Source organism: Capra hircus, chromosome 10, assembly GCF_001704415.2.
Source record: "Capra hircus breed San Clemente chromosome 10, ASM170441v1, whole genome shotgun sequence".
Taxonomy (NCBI): Eukaryota; Metazoa; Chordata; class Mammalia; order Artiodactyla; family Bovidae; genus Capra; species Capra hircus.
In genome coordinates this window covers 65,490,990-65,504,843 of record NC_030817.1, presented here as the reverse complement: position 1 = coordinate 65,504,843, position 13,854 = coordinate 65,490,990, and the positions used below count along the sequence as shown (strand labels likewise).

At 44.5% G+C, this 13,854-nt stretch overlaps 1 protein-coding gene across 3 annotated transcripts in view; it reads right to left on the bottom strand.

Annotated features, from left to right (window-relative positions):
* VPS39 (VPS39, HOPS complex subunit) overlaps positions 1 to 13,854 on the bottom strand; it is a 46,174-nt gene that overhangs the window by 5,886 nt on the left and 26,434 nt on the right. For all 3 annotated transcript variants that reach the window (XR_001918693.1, XM_018054399.1, XM_005685528.2), the window contains 11 exons: positions 12,850 to 12,970; positions 12,613 to 12,733; positions 8,010 to 8,139; positions 6,595 to 6,737; positions 3,989 to 4,132; positions 3,390 to 3,531; positions 2,639 to 2,725; positions 2,236 to 2,309; positions 1,816 to 1,914; positions 1,096 to 1,213; positions 455 to 583 (listed from right to left, as the gene is read on the bottom strand). Coding sequence is in view for 2 of the 3 variants with exons in the window: in XM_018054399.1 (XP_017909888.1) it covers positions 455 to 583; positions 1,096 to 1,213; positions 1,816 to 1,914; positions 2,236 to 2,309; positions 2,639 to 2,725; positions 3,390 to 3,531; positions 3,989 to 4,132; positions 6,595 to 6,737; positions 8,010 to 8,139; positions 12,613 to 12,733; positions 12,850 to 12,970 (1,308 nt within the window). In the remaining variant the exon portion in view is untranslated. The remainder of the gene's footprint in view (positions 1 to 454; positions 584 to 1,095; positions 1,214 to 1,815; positions 1,915 to 2,235; positions 2,310 to 2,638; positions 2,726 to 3,389; positions 3,532 to 3,988; positions 4,133 to 6,594; positions 6,738 to 8,009; positions 8,140 to 12,612; positions 12,734 to 12,849; positions 12,971 to 13,854) is intronic.

Here is a 13,854-nt window from a genome sequence, read left to right as displayed (position 1 = left end):
CTTTATCTCATCTTTTCCTGTGATCATTTATAAATGGGAGAACAATACTTGATGATCAGCTAAATGCATAATAAGCACCTACAATGTGCCAGGCCCTTCAGCTAAGGGAAGCAGACACCTCTGCTCTCATGGAGCTTATACATCAGCCAGACATATGTCTTTTTCAGACAAATTATTCCAGATTACAGAAACTGCTAAACAAGGAACTTGGCCAAGAACATGTACTGAAGCAACAAACAGGTTTCAACCTGGCTAATTAGCCTGTGGTTCACACCCAAAAGAGACTTCTCGTAATCATGGTTCAAAAGTGAGTCTTCAGAGAGGACAGAATAGGAGCACAGGCCTGAAACGCATGGTTTTTCCCAGGCCCAACTTTTGGGAGGGCTGGGGAACTGGTATAAGGGAAGGATCCATTTTTGCATTATCTTCTGTTAAAGTGGCTAAAGACACCCACCATCAAAAGGAAAATCACAGATGAGCCGGCCTGGGTCATAGTAGCTGGAAATTTCCAGGAACATAAGGAGCTTCCCTCGGTATTCTCCCAGCTCTCCTTCCTCCTCACCAGCAGGGACTGGAGCTTTGCCTTTAAAAGAAACCATGCTCAACATGAAAGGATGCTGTTGGGCAGCAATGTGTGGTGTCATCAAGAAAAAATGAAGGGGCTGGGGTTCAGTGATGTCACCACCATGATTAGAAAGGGCCTTTGTGATGCTTTCCAGTTGGCCTTCTCTTAGTTTATGGTCTCTGTATGGCCCCAAAACATCAGCTTGAGATTAGAAAAAAAAACCCACCAAGCTGCTTAGAGAAGCACTCTGATAGACAAATCTGTTCCTTATCAGCACAGCTGTCACTCTGCAAACAGATCTACTCCCCCTCCTCCATAGGTGATGCCCAGGGAGGCTCAGAGATGCCCAGATCCAGACACCAGCCCCCAAGTCTCACCTGTGGGGTCACTTAGCTGCCTTGGTGCCTCTGAGGCTCTTCCTGCCCACCTGGGCCTGCAGAGAAAGTCTGCTTCTCTACCCCACCCATGGCCCCCTCAGGTCCCAGCTCACCTCTAAGGCCTGGGCCACCCTGCGTGCTGAGAACTGGTACCTGGAGGGAAGGACAGGAGATACTCCTTCATCAGACCTTGCACCTTCTCGCAGTACAACTGGATCAGGCAGTTGTGGAACTGAGAGCCAGTCTCCTCCCAAACGTGGATGACGTGTTCCTGGGGTGAGATACAGGTCTGCCTGGTACCCTCTGTGCTGTGGTGTGGAGCGGCCCAGCCCATTCGCTCAGGCTCCCTCACATTTTTAAGGCCCTAAAGGTCCCATCCAGATTGTCCCCTAACTAAGATTACCATGGGATAGTTCTCCCACAACCCAGCAATATCAGGAATTAGCATCTCAATTTCCAATCTAACTAAGCTCCTTTATTAATTCTGTCTCATAATCATCCAAATCAGTCTGTGTAATTAAGGTTAAATATTTACATTTTGGTACTTAGGACTGATTTGGTCATCCTGTGGTCACAGTCAAGTCTGGCTGTACAAATATGGCTCTGATATGGTTTTCTCCAACATTTTCTTTCCTTCTCTTTTATCTCTCTGTATGCCACCTAGGTTTAGAAGGTAGCATCAAAAAGTGCCATCTCCAGCTTGGTCTACTGGGAGACCTCTTTCAGAGGAGACTAAAAGAACCCTCTTCTTTACAGTCCTTCCAATCCCCAAGGGACACAAACCCTAATCTGAACTGGCTAATCACTGTTTCTTGTAGTCACAGATCCTGGGTTTGACTGAAACTTTTTAGCTCAGATCAAAAAATATCTTACCAGATAAGGAATAGCCAGACCCTTAAAATTCTCCACTAAGAAGCCCAGCACTCGTTCTCGCGGCAGAGACTCCACCTCTGGGAGGTCCTCAGTAAATATCTGTTGGAATAAAACCTGAGTTCCAGCAGCAGAACCACCTGATGGCAATCCTTCCAAACACACATGCACACAAGCGTAGGGTCACATGGACAGACACTGAGGCGGGAAGGGCATCTGTGGCCAGTTGGTGTGGGGCAGACTAGGTCTCCTGGCGTCTGCACCAGGCTCTTTCTACTGCATTCCACTGCTGTCCCATGTGTCCCAGTCTTGGAAACACCAGAGAACTGCACAAACCATTCCTAGCCCTCTACCCACAACTGTCTAAAATAAAATCAGAACCAACCGCGGTACCCAATAAATCCAAGGGACTCCGTGATCTACCTTCAGACCATCCTCTGGAAAGTCTCTCAGGACCCACACTGAGTAGGAAAAAATTAAATGCAGATTTTCTGTGCCTAGAGGGAAAAGGAAGACTTGTCAGCAGGTGAAGTCCACCCAGTCTGCCCACAGGACCAGAAGGCAGGTGCCCAGGTTGCCCAGGATTTATCATCCAGAGAAGTTAGCTCTGTCCAGTCACTCAGAGATGCTTGGACCTACCAGACTAGCTACACACCAACGGGCTGTTGTGGTTCCACCACTGGGGGGACTTTCACCCCCGGAGGAACCTGGCTGGGTGAACACAAGGAAGGGAGGGGACTGACCAGCCAGAATCAGGAAGGGAGAGAGGTCAGGTTCCCTTGAACACAATCCCCTCCCCCTTGCCCCTTCCACGAGCTGGACTCACCCAGATGTTGCAGGTACTGCACTGTCCGCTCATGGCCTTTCAGAGGGGAATTTGCTTTCTTGGACTGGTCCACCAGCACCTGCAGAGCTGGCCATGAAGCCCAAGAATAAGGTCATGAGCCCCTTCTAGAAGGCGTATCTCCTTGGAGAGTCATCACAGTGCACGCAGCTTTCAGCAGGAAAGGTCTTTGCAGCAGGCCCCTTTGTCTTGTCACTGATGTTAAACCAGGCACCTATACGCTTACTCATCTCCAGCCCTCACCCACCTTTTAAATCTTGTGATCACAAAGTACTTTGCCTAACTTGTTTCTTCAAAGAAGTAGAAATGAAGACTAAGTAAAAACAGATGACCAGATCTCCTCCCTAGCTTCCCCTTTAGTAATCCTGTGAACAAGGTGGTAGCTAAAGAAAAATCACAAGAAGTCGACAAGCCCGCACACAGTGGGGGATGGGGGGACTCTGAATCGGTAAGTAACCGATTACATCCTTTTTTCCTTTTAAAAGCTTTCATGGCTGAGCTTTGAAAATCTTCACATGTGGTTTTTGGGGCACTCTGGGTCCACCATCTCCCCAGATTGCCAGCGTTCTCATTAGAAGCAACTTTCCTTTGTAATATTTGCCTCTCTCTCATGTACTGATTTTCAAGCAGTGAGCAGCTAGATGTGATTCGGTAACAACAAACACCTCAGGAGGCTTCCCCCAGACAAAACACAAGAGACCCTCTAATCACAGATGGCCCCTGCCCCGGTCACCTTTCTCGTGGAGCCCCTTCTTCTCGTACAGGATGATCAGCTCGCTGTACTTGTGAGCCTTCTTCAGCACGTGCTCGCTCTCTTCTATGTGGCAGTGATTGTTCTCCAGACGCAGCAAGGGGGCCACCAGGGCCACGTTCGTCTGCAGGAGAGGCAGGACTTCAGCAGCAACTACTTCCTGGGGAGGCCCATCCTCCCTCAGCCCAGGCCTGCTTCAGGCTGAAACACCAGGCATGTTACACAAGCAAGAGAGAGCAAACAACCCTTTGCAGGACTGCAGGGAGGAGCTTTCACAGCATTTATGCTCTCTCACACAAGAGGGTGGGGGTGGGGAGCGGGAAGTGGGTAAAGAAGGGAAATTTTCTTTGGGGAACTGTCCCTATTCACCTTGTAGCACCAACCCCAGTCTTGGCAGAGAAGACCAGCCCACTCTAAGATTCTGGGTCAACATCTCGTCTTAACCCCTCAATTCTAAGAAGCTCACAGATGTCAGGTCAAGAGCAGGTGGTTCCTAAGAATAAATACTTCACTCTTATTAGTGGCAGGGACCCTGGGCTAGGGAAAAGGATGGCAGGAAGCCGAGTGCTGGGAAAACTCACGTGAAGGTAGCACTTGAGCAGGGTGGTGTCAATGATCTGCAGCAGCTTTTTCTTGGATTTGATGGTAGGAGTCCCTTCCATGAGAGGGGAGGTGCTAGACTGGTGATCAGAGTCATTCAGCTTCTTTACCAACTGGCTGCGTTTCTGCCAAGGGCAAAAATGCAGGGTCAAGGCCAGGCTTAAAACTTCCTTTATCATCTGAGCTACCAGGCAATTCCAAATACCTTCAAATCAGCTCACACCTATCCACCCTGATCCCACATTGGCATTTATCAGGGATCAAAAGTAAGATGCCTACCAAATCACCAGATACAGTAACAATGATCTACTGAGTATTTACTACACACCAGGCACTGTGTCATGCAGTTTATAGATTTATCCTATTTTAAATCTAAAACAAATACAGGTATTATTAGTCCCATTTTATAAGTGGAAGAACCCAAGGCACAGATGTTAGCTACCTCATTAGTAACAGGCTGACTTCAAATTAGGGTCAGATTCCAAAGGGCATGTTTTTTTTTTAATCAACTTTATTGAGGTATGAGTTACATACAATAAAATGTACCCCTGAAAAGTATACTATCAGATGCACTTTGACAGATATATACGTGCATGTAGCTGCCACCCCAATCAAGGAACAAAACGTTTCTACTACCCTTTAAAGTTCCCTTGTGCTCCTCCCAAAGAATCTCACCCACTCCCTATATAACTGATCTGATTTTTATCACTAATGATTACTCTTTCCCTATTTTAGAACTTCAAATGGGCTTTCCAGGTGGCTCAGTGGTAAAGAATCCACCTGTCAATGCAGGAGACACAGGTTTGATCCCTGGGTTGGGAAGATCCCCTGGAGGAGGGCCCACTCCAGTATTCTTGCCTGGAAAATTCCATGAGCAGAGGAACCTAGTGAGCTATAGTCCATGGGGCGACAAAGAGTCAGACTGACTTAGTGACTGAGAATGCATGCTTTCTAGAACTGCATATAAATGGAATCATTCAATTTGTACTATTTTGTGTCTGGAATGCCCATGGTCTTATTTGTTCTACCATCTCTCTGGCACAAGGCTGGGGTCAGTTACCTCCACACATTCCAAACTCAGTGGAGAAGGTCGGGGAAGACTGTGCTTGGGGTCCTAAAGCAAGATATTGGAAATAGAGGGTCTTCTGTGATGCCACATGCTTGGGACACTTTCTGCCCCAGGAACCTTTTCCACTTGGCTCATGGACTGTGCAGTATGTAGACAGAGGCGAGCTGGTGTGCTCTTTGCAGGCTGCCAGCCAACCATGGAGCCCAATGTCAAGCAAGTGCCAAGACGACAGATGCCTGAGTGGACCTGTGGGACACCCACTGACCCAGAAGCAGGTGGTGGGTAGCTGGCTTACAATTTTCCTAGCAATACTTATGCCTCTCCAGGACACCTCTTACAAGTCTGCAGAACACTTATAGGAAAAAATTTTAGTAAGTTCTCTGAGTCAGAAAGGATGACATGGTTAGATAGCATCACCAACTCAATGGACATGAATTTGAGCAAACTCCAGGAGATACTGAAGGACAGAGAAGCCTGGCATGCTACAGTCCACACGGTTGCAAAGAGTAGGACATGACTTAGCAACTGAACAACTGACTCTGAATGGATGCACAGGAAAGCAATAATAGCCTCAAGCATGGACATTTAGGGTTCAGAGACTTCAATGGAGATATTAGTTTTAGTGCTGATCTGAAAATTTCACTTATCTGCCTGTAACAGTAAACTGAAAATAATTTAAGTCTAAATACTCCCTCTAAAAAACATGTTATAGAAGAATACTTAATGACAGGGAAGGACTTCCCTAATATATTGCTAAATGCTTTAAAAGTAAGCTATAAAACAGTATATATCTTGATATATACATTTGCAATTAAAAAATCTGATAAATAAATAAACAAAAATTATTCACAAGTACATATAAAACTCTGGAAGGACAACACTAAAATGTTAGTTACTTTTCTCTGGCTGGTAGAGCAATAAGCGATTTTTTATTTTTATTTTATACTTTTCTGTGTTTTCCAAGTTTTCTGCATAGAGCAGGTATTTTTTTCCCAAAAGTATAACTGTTCCCCAAGAGTTTCTTTAAAACGCTTATTCTTTTCTATCAATTAAACTTTTCTCTTTTTAGTTCCTATAAGAGCTTAGCGTGAATCTACCAGGAACTGAGTCTGCTTCCTGGTACCAGGATTTGGCAAAAAAGAGCTCTAGTCTATTGTTATAACCCAACAGTCAATACAGGAGACCTAAGAGACACGGGTTCAATCCCTGGGTTGAAAAGATCTGTGGAGGAAGAAATGGCAACCCAGTCCAGTATTCTTGCCTGGAGTATTCCATGGACAGAGGAGCCTGGCGGGCTACAGTCCTCGGGGCTGCAAAGACTGAAGTGACTCAGCAAAATGTGCATTCTACAGTTAAGCAAGGAGGTGAAATAGAAAAAATGTGCCCCCCTCAGACTTCCACAGTGTTCACTTCTGGAACATCTGTGGCATTGCAGAAGCCTCCCCCTTCCCTGCCATAGAGAAGCAGGTACTGAGACTCCCAGGTGAACTCCTCCATATGCTGGGGGATCACACCCACCTGTGTCAGGTAGTCAATCAGAGCCAAGTGAGCCTTCTCCAGCTCAGCCCCCGACAGCACGGGCAGTGGGTTAGGGTACTGCAGCTGCTTTCTGTAGTCTGTGGGCAGCAGGTCTGGGTACAGGCCCATCACGTGGGTAGGATCTACACGGAAGGCGAACATGATTCCCAGACAGAAGCACAGCAATTTAAAGATAAACTAAAATGAGACTATCACTACAACAAAGTAAGTTCCAGATTGACTTTATTTTTAAAAAATGACTCTTAAGTTCATAAAAACTCAAGCTATACACATATATTTTGAACACTAAAACATTATAACGATTGCATGACTCTATTCTAAGACATATATAGAATTAAAAATGAAAATTCATTAACTCACTGAAAGTAAAGAAGAAAAAGGAAAACCTGGTAAGACAGTGAAGTTAAAAAGATCACTAGACTTAAAAAATAAAAAGTGTGCGTGTGTGTGTGTTTAAAGGAATATTAGTAAAACAAAAACACCAGGCAATAGGCTATGGAATACATTGGTCGCATATATGGCAGAAGATAATAGGTTGATTATATAAAATTAATTCACACAGATTGGTTTAAAAAAACATAGGATTTCATTTGATTAATGGGCAACAGACATGAATATCTGACAAGAAAATAATACAAGTAAGGGGGAAAATCTAATCCTGGCCAATCAGATTCCTTTGATCTTGAGAAACAGATTTAAGGATGATAAGCAATATGGCACACACCAACATATACCCAACCTGACACGCTTCTTTTACGTAATGTTGATACTCCTCCACCATGAGGTGGGCTGTGTGCTCCCTTGCCCTAACTTGGAAAGCCCTTGTAAATCAACAGAACATGGGGAGAAGTGATCACCCTAAAAGGCACTAAGGCTTCCGGCTAGGTCTCTTGGATCACCAACTCCAGGCAAAGCCAGTCACTCTGCATAAGGACATCCAAGCAACCCTCAAGAAGCCTGTGTGCTGCAACTAGAAGGAGCCTGCACACCACAACAAAGACCCCGCGTAGCCAAAAGCAAAACGCAACAACCTACGGCTGCATCCTTCTGAGCTCAGGCCAGTGGCTAGTCTAGAACCGCAGTCAGTAATCTGATTACTAGGTGACAAAACACATGTCTGCTGTCTTCAATGACTTTCTGTTACCTTCCTCTAGTGGCAAGGGCAAAGCATCCTGGAAAACTGGAAGTCTGTGTGTGTGAATGAAACCAGAGTCATAAGATCAGGGCTGTAAATATATAGTCACATGGCCGCCCACAGGATCCTGTTAAGTACAAGGATCAATCTAGATGATTGATCTTCCATTCTCGGAAGTCTGAGATCATTTCTCCCCATTCTTTCCAGCTTCCCCTCCCTCAGTGTAGTTCCTCATCCCGAGGCCATACCCGCTTGTTACCTGTGCCAAGTTTAGCAAAGACCTGCATGGACTCATCGAAACGCTTCTGGCAGAAGAGGTTGAAGGCATACAAGTTCTTGATGTGATGGATCTGTTGCTGCTTTTCACTGTCAGAATCATCTTTCATTTCCTGAAAAAAGAGTAGAATAGGTAGGCGCTCACTCACTCAACCAATATTTGTTTAGTATCTACCAGGTAGCAGATGATATGCTGGAAATTGTATATGCCAGAGGGTACAAAGCAGTCACGTGGCTCTGACCTCAAAGACTGCCCTTAGAGTCTAATCATAAGTAACTATGCAATTAAAACACAATAGGACTTCTATAAAATACCTGACCAGTGCTCCTGAAAACCGTCAGGATCATGAAAAACAAGGGAAGACTAAGAAATTTCCACAGATCAGAGGACACTAAGAATGTGTGATACCTAAATACCTGCGATTTCTGGATTTGAACCTGGAACAGAAAAAAGGGACAATTAATGGGAAAACTTAGCGAAATCTGAATAAAGTTTAGGGTTTAAAGAAAAAAAAATCAAAACAAAGCAGAGTGAGTGATGATAGAACCACATGGGTGGGGTGTTTGGTCAGCCCAGTGTGAACAGTGGGTCTAGGCAGGTTCCCAGGAGGAATGTAAGCTGAGACACAAAGGATGAGCTGGAGCTGGCCAGGTGAGGTTGCCAGGTGCCAGATGGGGGAGGGGAGGGCATCTGAGGCCAAGAGGACAGCAGGTGTGCAAGACCCTAAAATGACAGAGAGCATGGTGTGCTCAAGGGATGGAAGATGTTTAACATAGCTGGCATGACCGGGAAAGGTCCTGTTCACAGTATAAGCCACATAGCTGTTTCTTCCTTTAGCCTTCCCCCTCCTATATCCTTCTTGGCCTCTTCTATCCTTCTTAGCCAATCTTTACCACCTTCACCTTCTTCCTTCAAAATGCCTCTCACATTTTCCCTTCCTTTCTTTTCCTCTTCTGTTGCTGTCACCCTAATCCGGGCCATCAGCAGCACGTGGCTGCGCTTGGGCTAAGCTCTCCTGTTGGTGCTTTAAAGGCTCTCAAAGCCTGGCACAGGCTCCTTACCTAGGTTATTCCCACACATTCAAGCCACACCCTCCATGCCAGTCAGAACGGGCTCCAAGTGTCCTGGAAATACTCGTTTCCACACTTGTTTTCACTTCTAACTTCCCCAGGCTCTGTTACTCTCCCTGTTTCAAGCTCCTGGTCTGACCTATCTTTAAAGAGTCCAACCTTAGGATTCTTTTTCTGGCCTAAATAGCAAAGTTCAGCATGTAACTGCCCTCTGAAAGTTTCATGTATGTCCTCTGATTAATTTAAATGAAAGACAGGTTCCTCAAGAGCCAAGATGATATCAAGCAACCTTCTTTTGTCATAGAGCAGAACACCTAGTAAGTACAGGCCTAGAGAAGAGAAGGGAAAGAAGGAAACCCACATCTTCTCTGTTTCATCCAAAGATGAAACAGACAACCAGCAGCAGAAAGAACACTGAGAAGACATTCCTGTTAAGAAAAACGGATGCTAAAAAAGCCATGTGCTGCATAATACCTTTTTCATAAAGCTCAAAAACTAGACACATACTCAAACACACAAATATATGTAAAATACTATTAAAAAAATGTAAGGGCATGATAAACACAAAGGTTCACTTGAGAAGACTTTCTTCTCTCTCCTTGCTATTCTCTGGAACTCTGCATTCTGTTGGGTATGTCTTTCCCTTTCTCTTTGCCTTTTGCGTCTCTTCTTTTCTCAGCTACTCGTGAGGCTTCCTGAGACAACCACTTTGCCTTCTTGCATTTCTTTTTCTTGGGAACGGTTTTGGTCACCACCTCCTGTACAATGTTACGAAGCCCCATCCATAGTTCTTCAGGCACTCTGTCTATCAGATCTAGTCCCTTAAATCTATTCATCACCTCCACTGTATAATCATAAGGAACTTGATTCAGGTCATACCTAAATGGCCTAGTAGTTTTCCCTACTTTCTTCAATTTGAGCCTGAATTTTGCAATAAGGAGCTGATGATCTGAGCCACAGTCAGCCCCAGGTCTTGTTTTTGCTGACTGTATGGAGCTTCTCCATCTTTGGCTGCAAAGCATATAATCAATCTGATTTTGGTATGGACCATCTGGTGATGTCCATGTGTAGAGTTGTCGCTTGTGTTGTTGAAAGAGGATGTTTCATATGACCATTTTGCATTCTCTTGGCAAAACTCTGTTAGCCTTTGCCCTGCTTCACTTTATACTCGAAGGCCAAACTGGTCTGTTACTCCAGGTATCTCTTGACTTCCTACCTTTGCATTCCAGTCCCCTGTGATAATAAGGACATCTTTTTTGATGTTAGTTCTAGCAGGTCTTACAGGTCTTCACAGAACCGTTCAGTTTCATCTTCTTTGGCATTAGTGGTTGGGGCATAGACTTGGATTACTGTGATGTTGAATGGTTTGCTTTGGAAACGAACCAAGATCATTCTGTCATTTTTGGGACTGCAATCGAGTACCGTATTTTGGATTCTTTTGTTGACTATGAGGGCTACTCCATTCCTTCTAAGGGATTCTTGCCCACGGTAGTAGATATAATGGTCATCTGAATTAAATTCACCCATTCCCATTGTCAGACACAACTGAGCGACTAACATTCCTGTACATTTAATAGTTCACTGATTCCTAACTCTTGCCATCTCCTGTTTGACCACATCCAATTTACTTTGATTCATGGACCTAACACTCCAGGTTCCTATGCAATACTGTTCTTTACAGGACTGGACTTTACTTTCACCGAGAGATATAACCACAACTGGGCATCATTTCCGCTTTGGCTCAGTCTCTTCATTCTTTCTGGAGCAATTTCTCTGCTCTTCCTCAGTAGTATATTGGATATCTACTGACCTGGGGGGTTCATCTTTCAGTGTCAAACCTTTTTGCCTTTACATACTGTTCATGGGGTTTTCAAGGCAAGAATAATGAAGCAGTCTGCCATTCCCTTCTCCATTAGTCATGTATGGATGTGAGAGTTGGACCATAAAGAAGGTTGAGCACCCAAGAACTGATGCTTTCGAACTGTGGTGCTGGAGAAGATTCTTGAGGGTTCCTTGGACAGCAAGGAGATCAGTCAATCCTAAAGGAAATCAACCCTGAATATTCACTGGAAGGACTGGTGTTGAAGCTGAAGCTCCAATACTCTGGCCACCTGATGTGAAGAGCCAACTCACTGGAAAAGACCCTGATGCTGGGAAAGACTGAGGGCAGGAGGAGAAGGGGCAGACAGGATGAGATGGTTGGATGGCATCACTGACTCAATGGACATGAATTTGAGCCAGCTCAGGGAGATGGTGAAGGACAGGGAAGCCTGGCGTGCTGCAATTCATGAGGTCTCAAAGAGTCGGACATGACTTAGCAATAGAACATCAACAAAACACAAAAATTAGGATAATGGCTGTGTCTGGAGCCTAGGCAGAGGGATGGGGTGGGGAGGGATGTACCAGTTACAGAAGTTATTTTGCGGGGGAGTTAGGTGGTGGGTTTACGGGTATTCATTATTTTAAAAATGAAAATAAAATAATTTAGGGCAATAAATGAGTGAGGAAAAAAACAGTAAGATGTTAAAATTAAATGGTGCAAGAAAGAAACAATCTACGGGATAGTAAATGTGTCTAACTAATTAAGACTGGATTTTTGTTTTCAGTCTAGAACTTATACATCCAAAATAAAAGTTTCTCTTCAAAAGTATCCACCACATATGATTATAATCACTTGTATTCCAAAATTTATGATCACTGTTTCCCTTTCAGAAATAATTTATAAGATACTCTAAAAACTGAGTTTTCCTACTATTACCTTCATAACAATTGCTTCTCTTAGTAAATTAGCACTGTCTGGTTTTAATGACTAAGTGAGGCTCAGGATGACTTTCAGTTGTCTCAAATAAATTCAAATCCACTCTTTTGAGATGACAATAACCACCACTAGGGATGTTTAAAAGAATAAGGCAAGACTTGAAAGTCAATCTTCAAGAAGCATGTTGGCAATAAGAGCATCACTGAAACAAGGGCACGGTCACTACTCAGCCAAGAGCATGAGCAGCGTCCCATGTGAACATTCAAGCAGAGTGACAGTCTGAAGACTGGGGCCCTGCCGAAGGCAGCAACCTGAGGTGGGTTCAAAGTTCCTAAAGAAGGCCTGCTTATCCAAGCCCAGGAGCCTACTTGTGAAAGAGACTCTGAGAGGCTTTGGAGCTGTTGCATTCAACCAAACTGTAACCTTGACAGTTACGATTGTTATTTTTGCTGTTCGTCTTTAATTTTTCAAGGCCATACCATATCTATTCAATTATTTTACTGTCCTATTAATTCTATGAAATACTATTAGTATAACTGGCACTCATTCTGCCTTTGATAGAGACAGTGAGATTACTTAGAGTTACATAGATACTTTTATGGCAGGGTCTGATCCTGAATCCAAGCCCTTTGACTTTCAGCTCTGTGCTTATTCCGCCAGTCCAAGCAAAACATGAACATCTAAACCAAAATCACCTGCCTTGAAGAAGTGATGAGGAAGGCAAACTCACACCCAAATCTCAGAAACAAAGACTTACTGCGAGCTGCAAAGCCAATTCAAACTGCTTGTCCTGGAGAAGCTGTTGGATTTGGGTCGCCATGGGGACTGGAATGAGTCTCCAGACAAAGTGATTACTGGCCACATAGATAATGTTTGATCTGGAGACAGGGGTAAGAGGATTAGCAAGAGAGGGCCAGCTTTATGATGACCCAGATGACTTTAAAATTTTGGTTGGAACAAGATGGCAGCTACAGTAAAGAAAGGAACTCCTTACCCGCCCGAGGTAATGAAACGGGGTCTTTGCAGTTCAATGCTCTGGACCAGAAGCCTCGGCTCAAATGTTCGGATTTCCACATATCGAGGCAACACTGCAATGATGTAGGGAGGCTGGTGCTCTGCGCGAGAGAGAACATGTTGAGTTGAGGTTCTCTTTAAGGCTTTAGGTTTATAGACGTTTCAGCTTCTCATTTCTAAGCTGCACTTGGATCTCCAAATGGTCCACTAGTCAAAAACCAAGCCAGGATCCTATACTGTGATATACAAAAAAAAAAAAATTGCTTGTCTCAGTGACACTAAGAGAAATCTCCTGCACAAAAAGGATGCATCTTAGCTTTGCTCAGAGTGACCGGACTCCATTCCTACTGTTTCCCTGAGAGGACTGGGTGAAAGTCAGCGGCTCCTTTCTCATCAGTCACGAAGCCAGGCCAAACCAAGGCCAGCGGCAGCTCCCCTGACGAGTCAGTCGGAGAACAAGGTGACATAATTTCTTTCTTCCTCTTAGGAAAGGCAAGAGGAGGGCAACTCCTTTTTATTTTTTCCTGAAAATTATTCTAAAGAGAGAAATCCACGTTTTTGGTCTATGCTCTCTCTGCTTGAGATCATCACATTGAAAAGATGCAAAACTCCACGTGATGCTCAATGGTTCACAGAGAAGGCAGCTGGATGGCATTCTCAGTGTAACCATTTTCTTACAGGAGGTAATGAGTGTGTCAAATTCACAGGAACAGAAAGTAGTATGGTGCCAGGGCAGGGGGAGGGGAAATGGGTTGTTGTTTAATAGGTACAGAGTTTTACTTTCACAAGAGGAAAATGTTTTGAAATCTGAATGACAATGTAAAGTCAAGTAAAGTGAAGTCGCTCGGTCGTGTCCAGCTCTTTGCAACCCCATGGACTGTAGCCCACCAGTCTTCTCTGTCCATGGGATTTTCCAGGCAAGAGTACAGAGTGGGTTGCCATTTCCTTCTCCAGGGGATCTTCCCACCCCAGGGACTGAACCCAG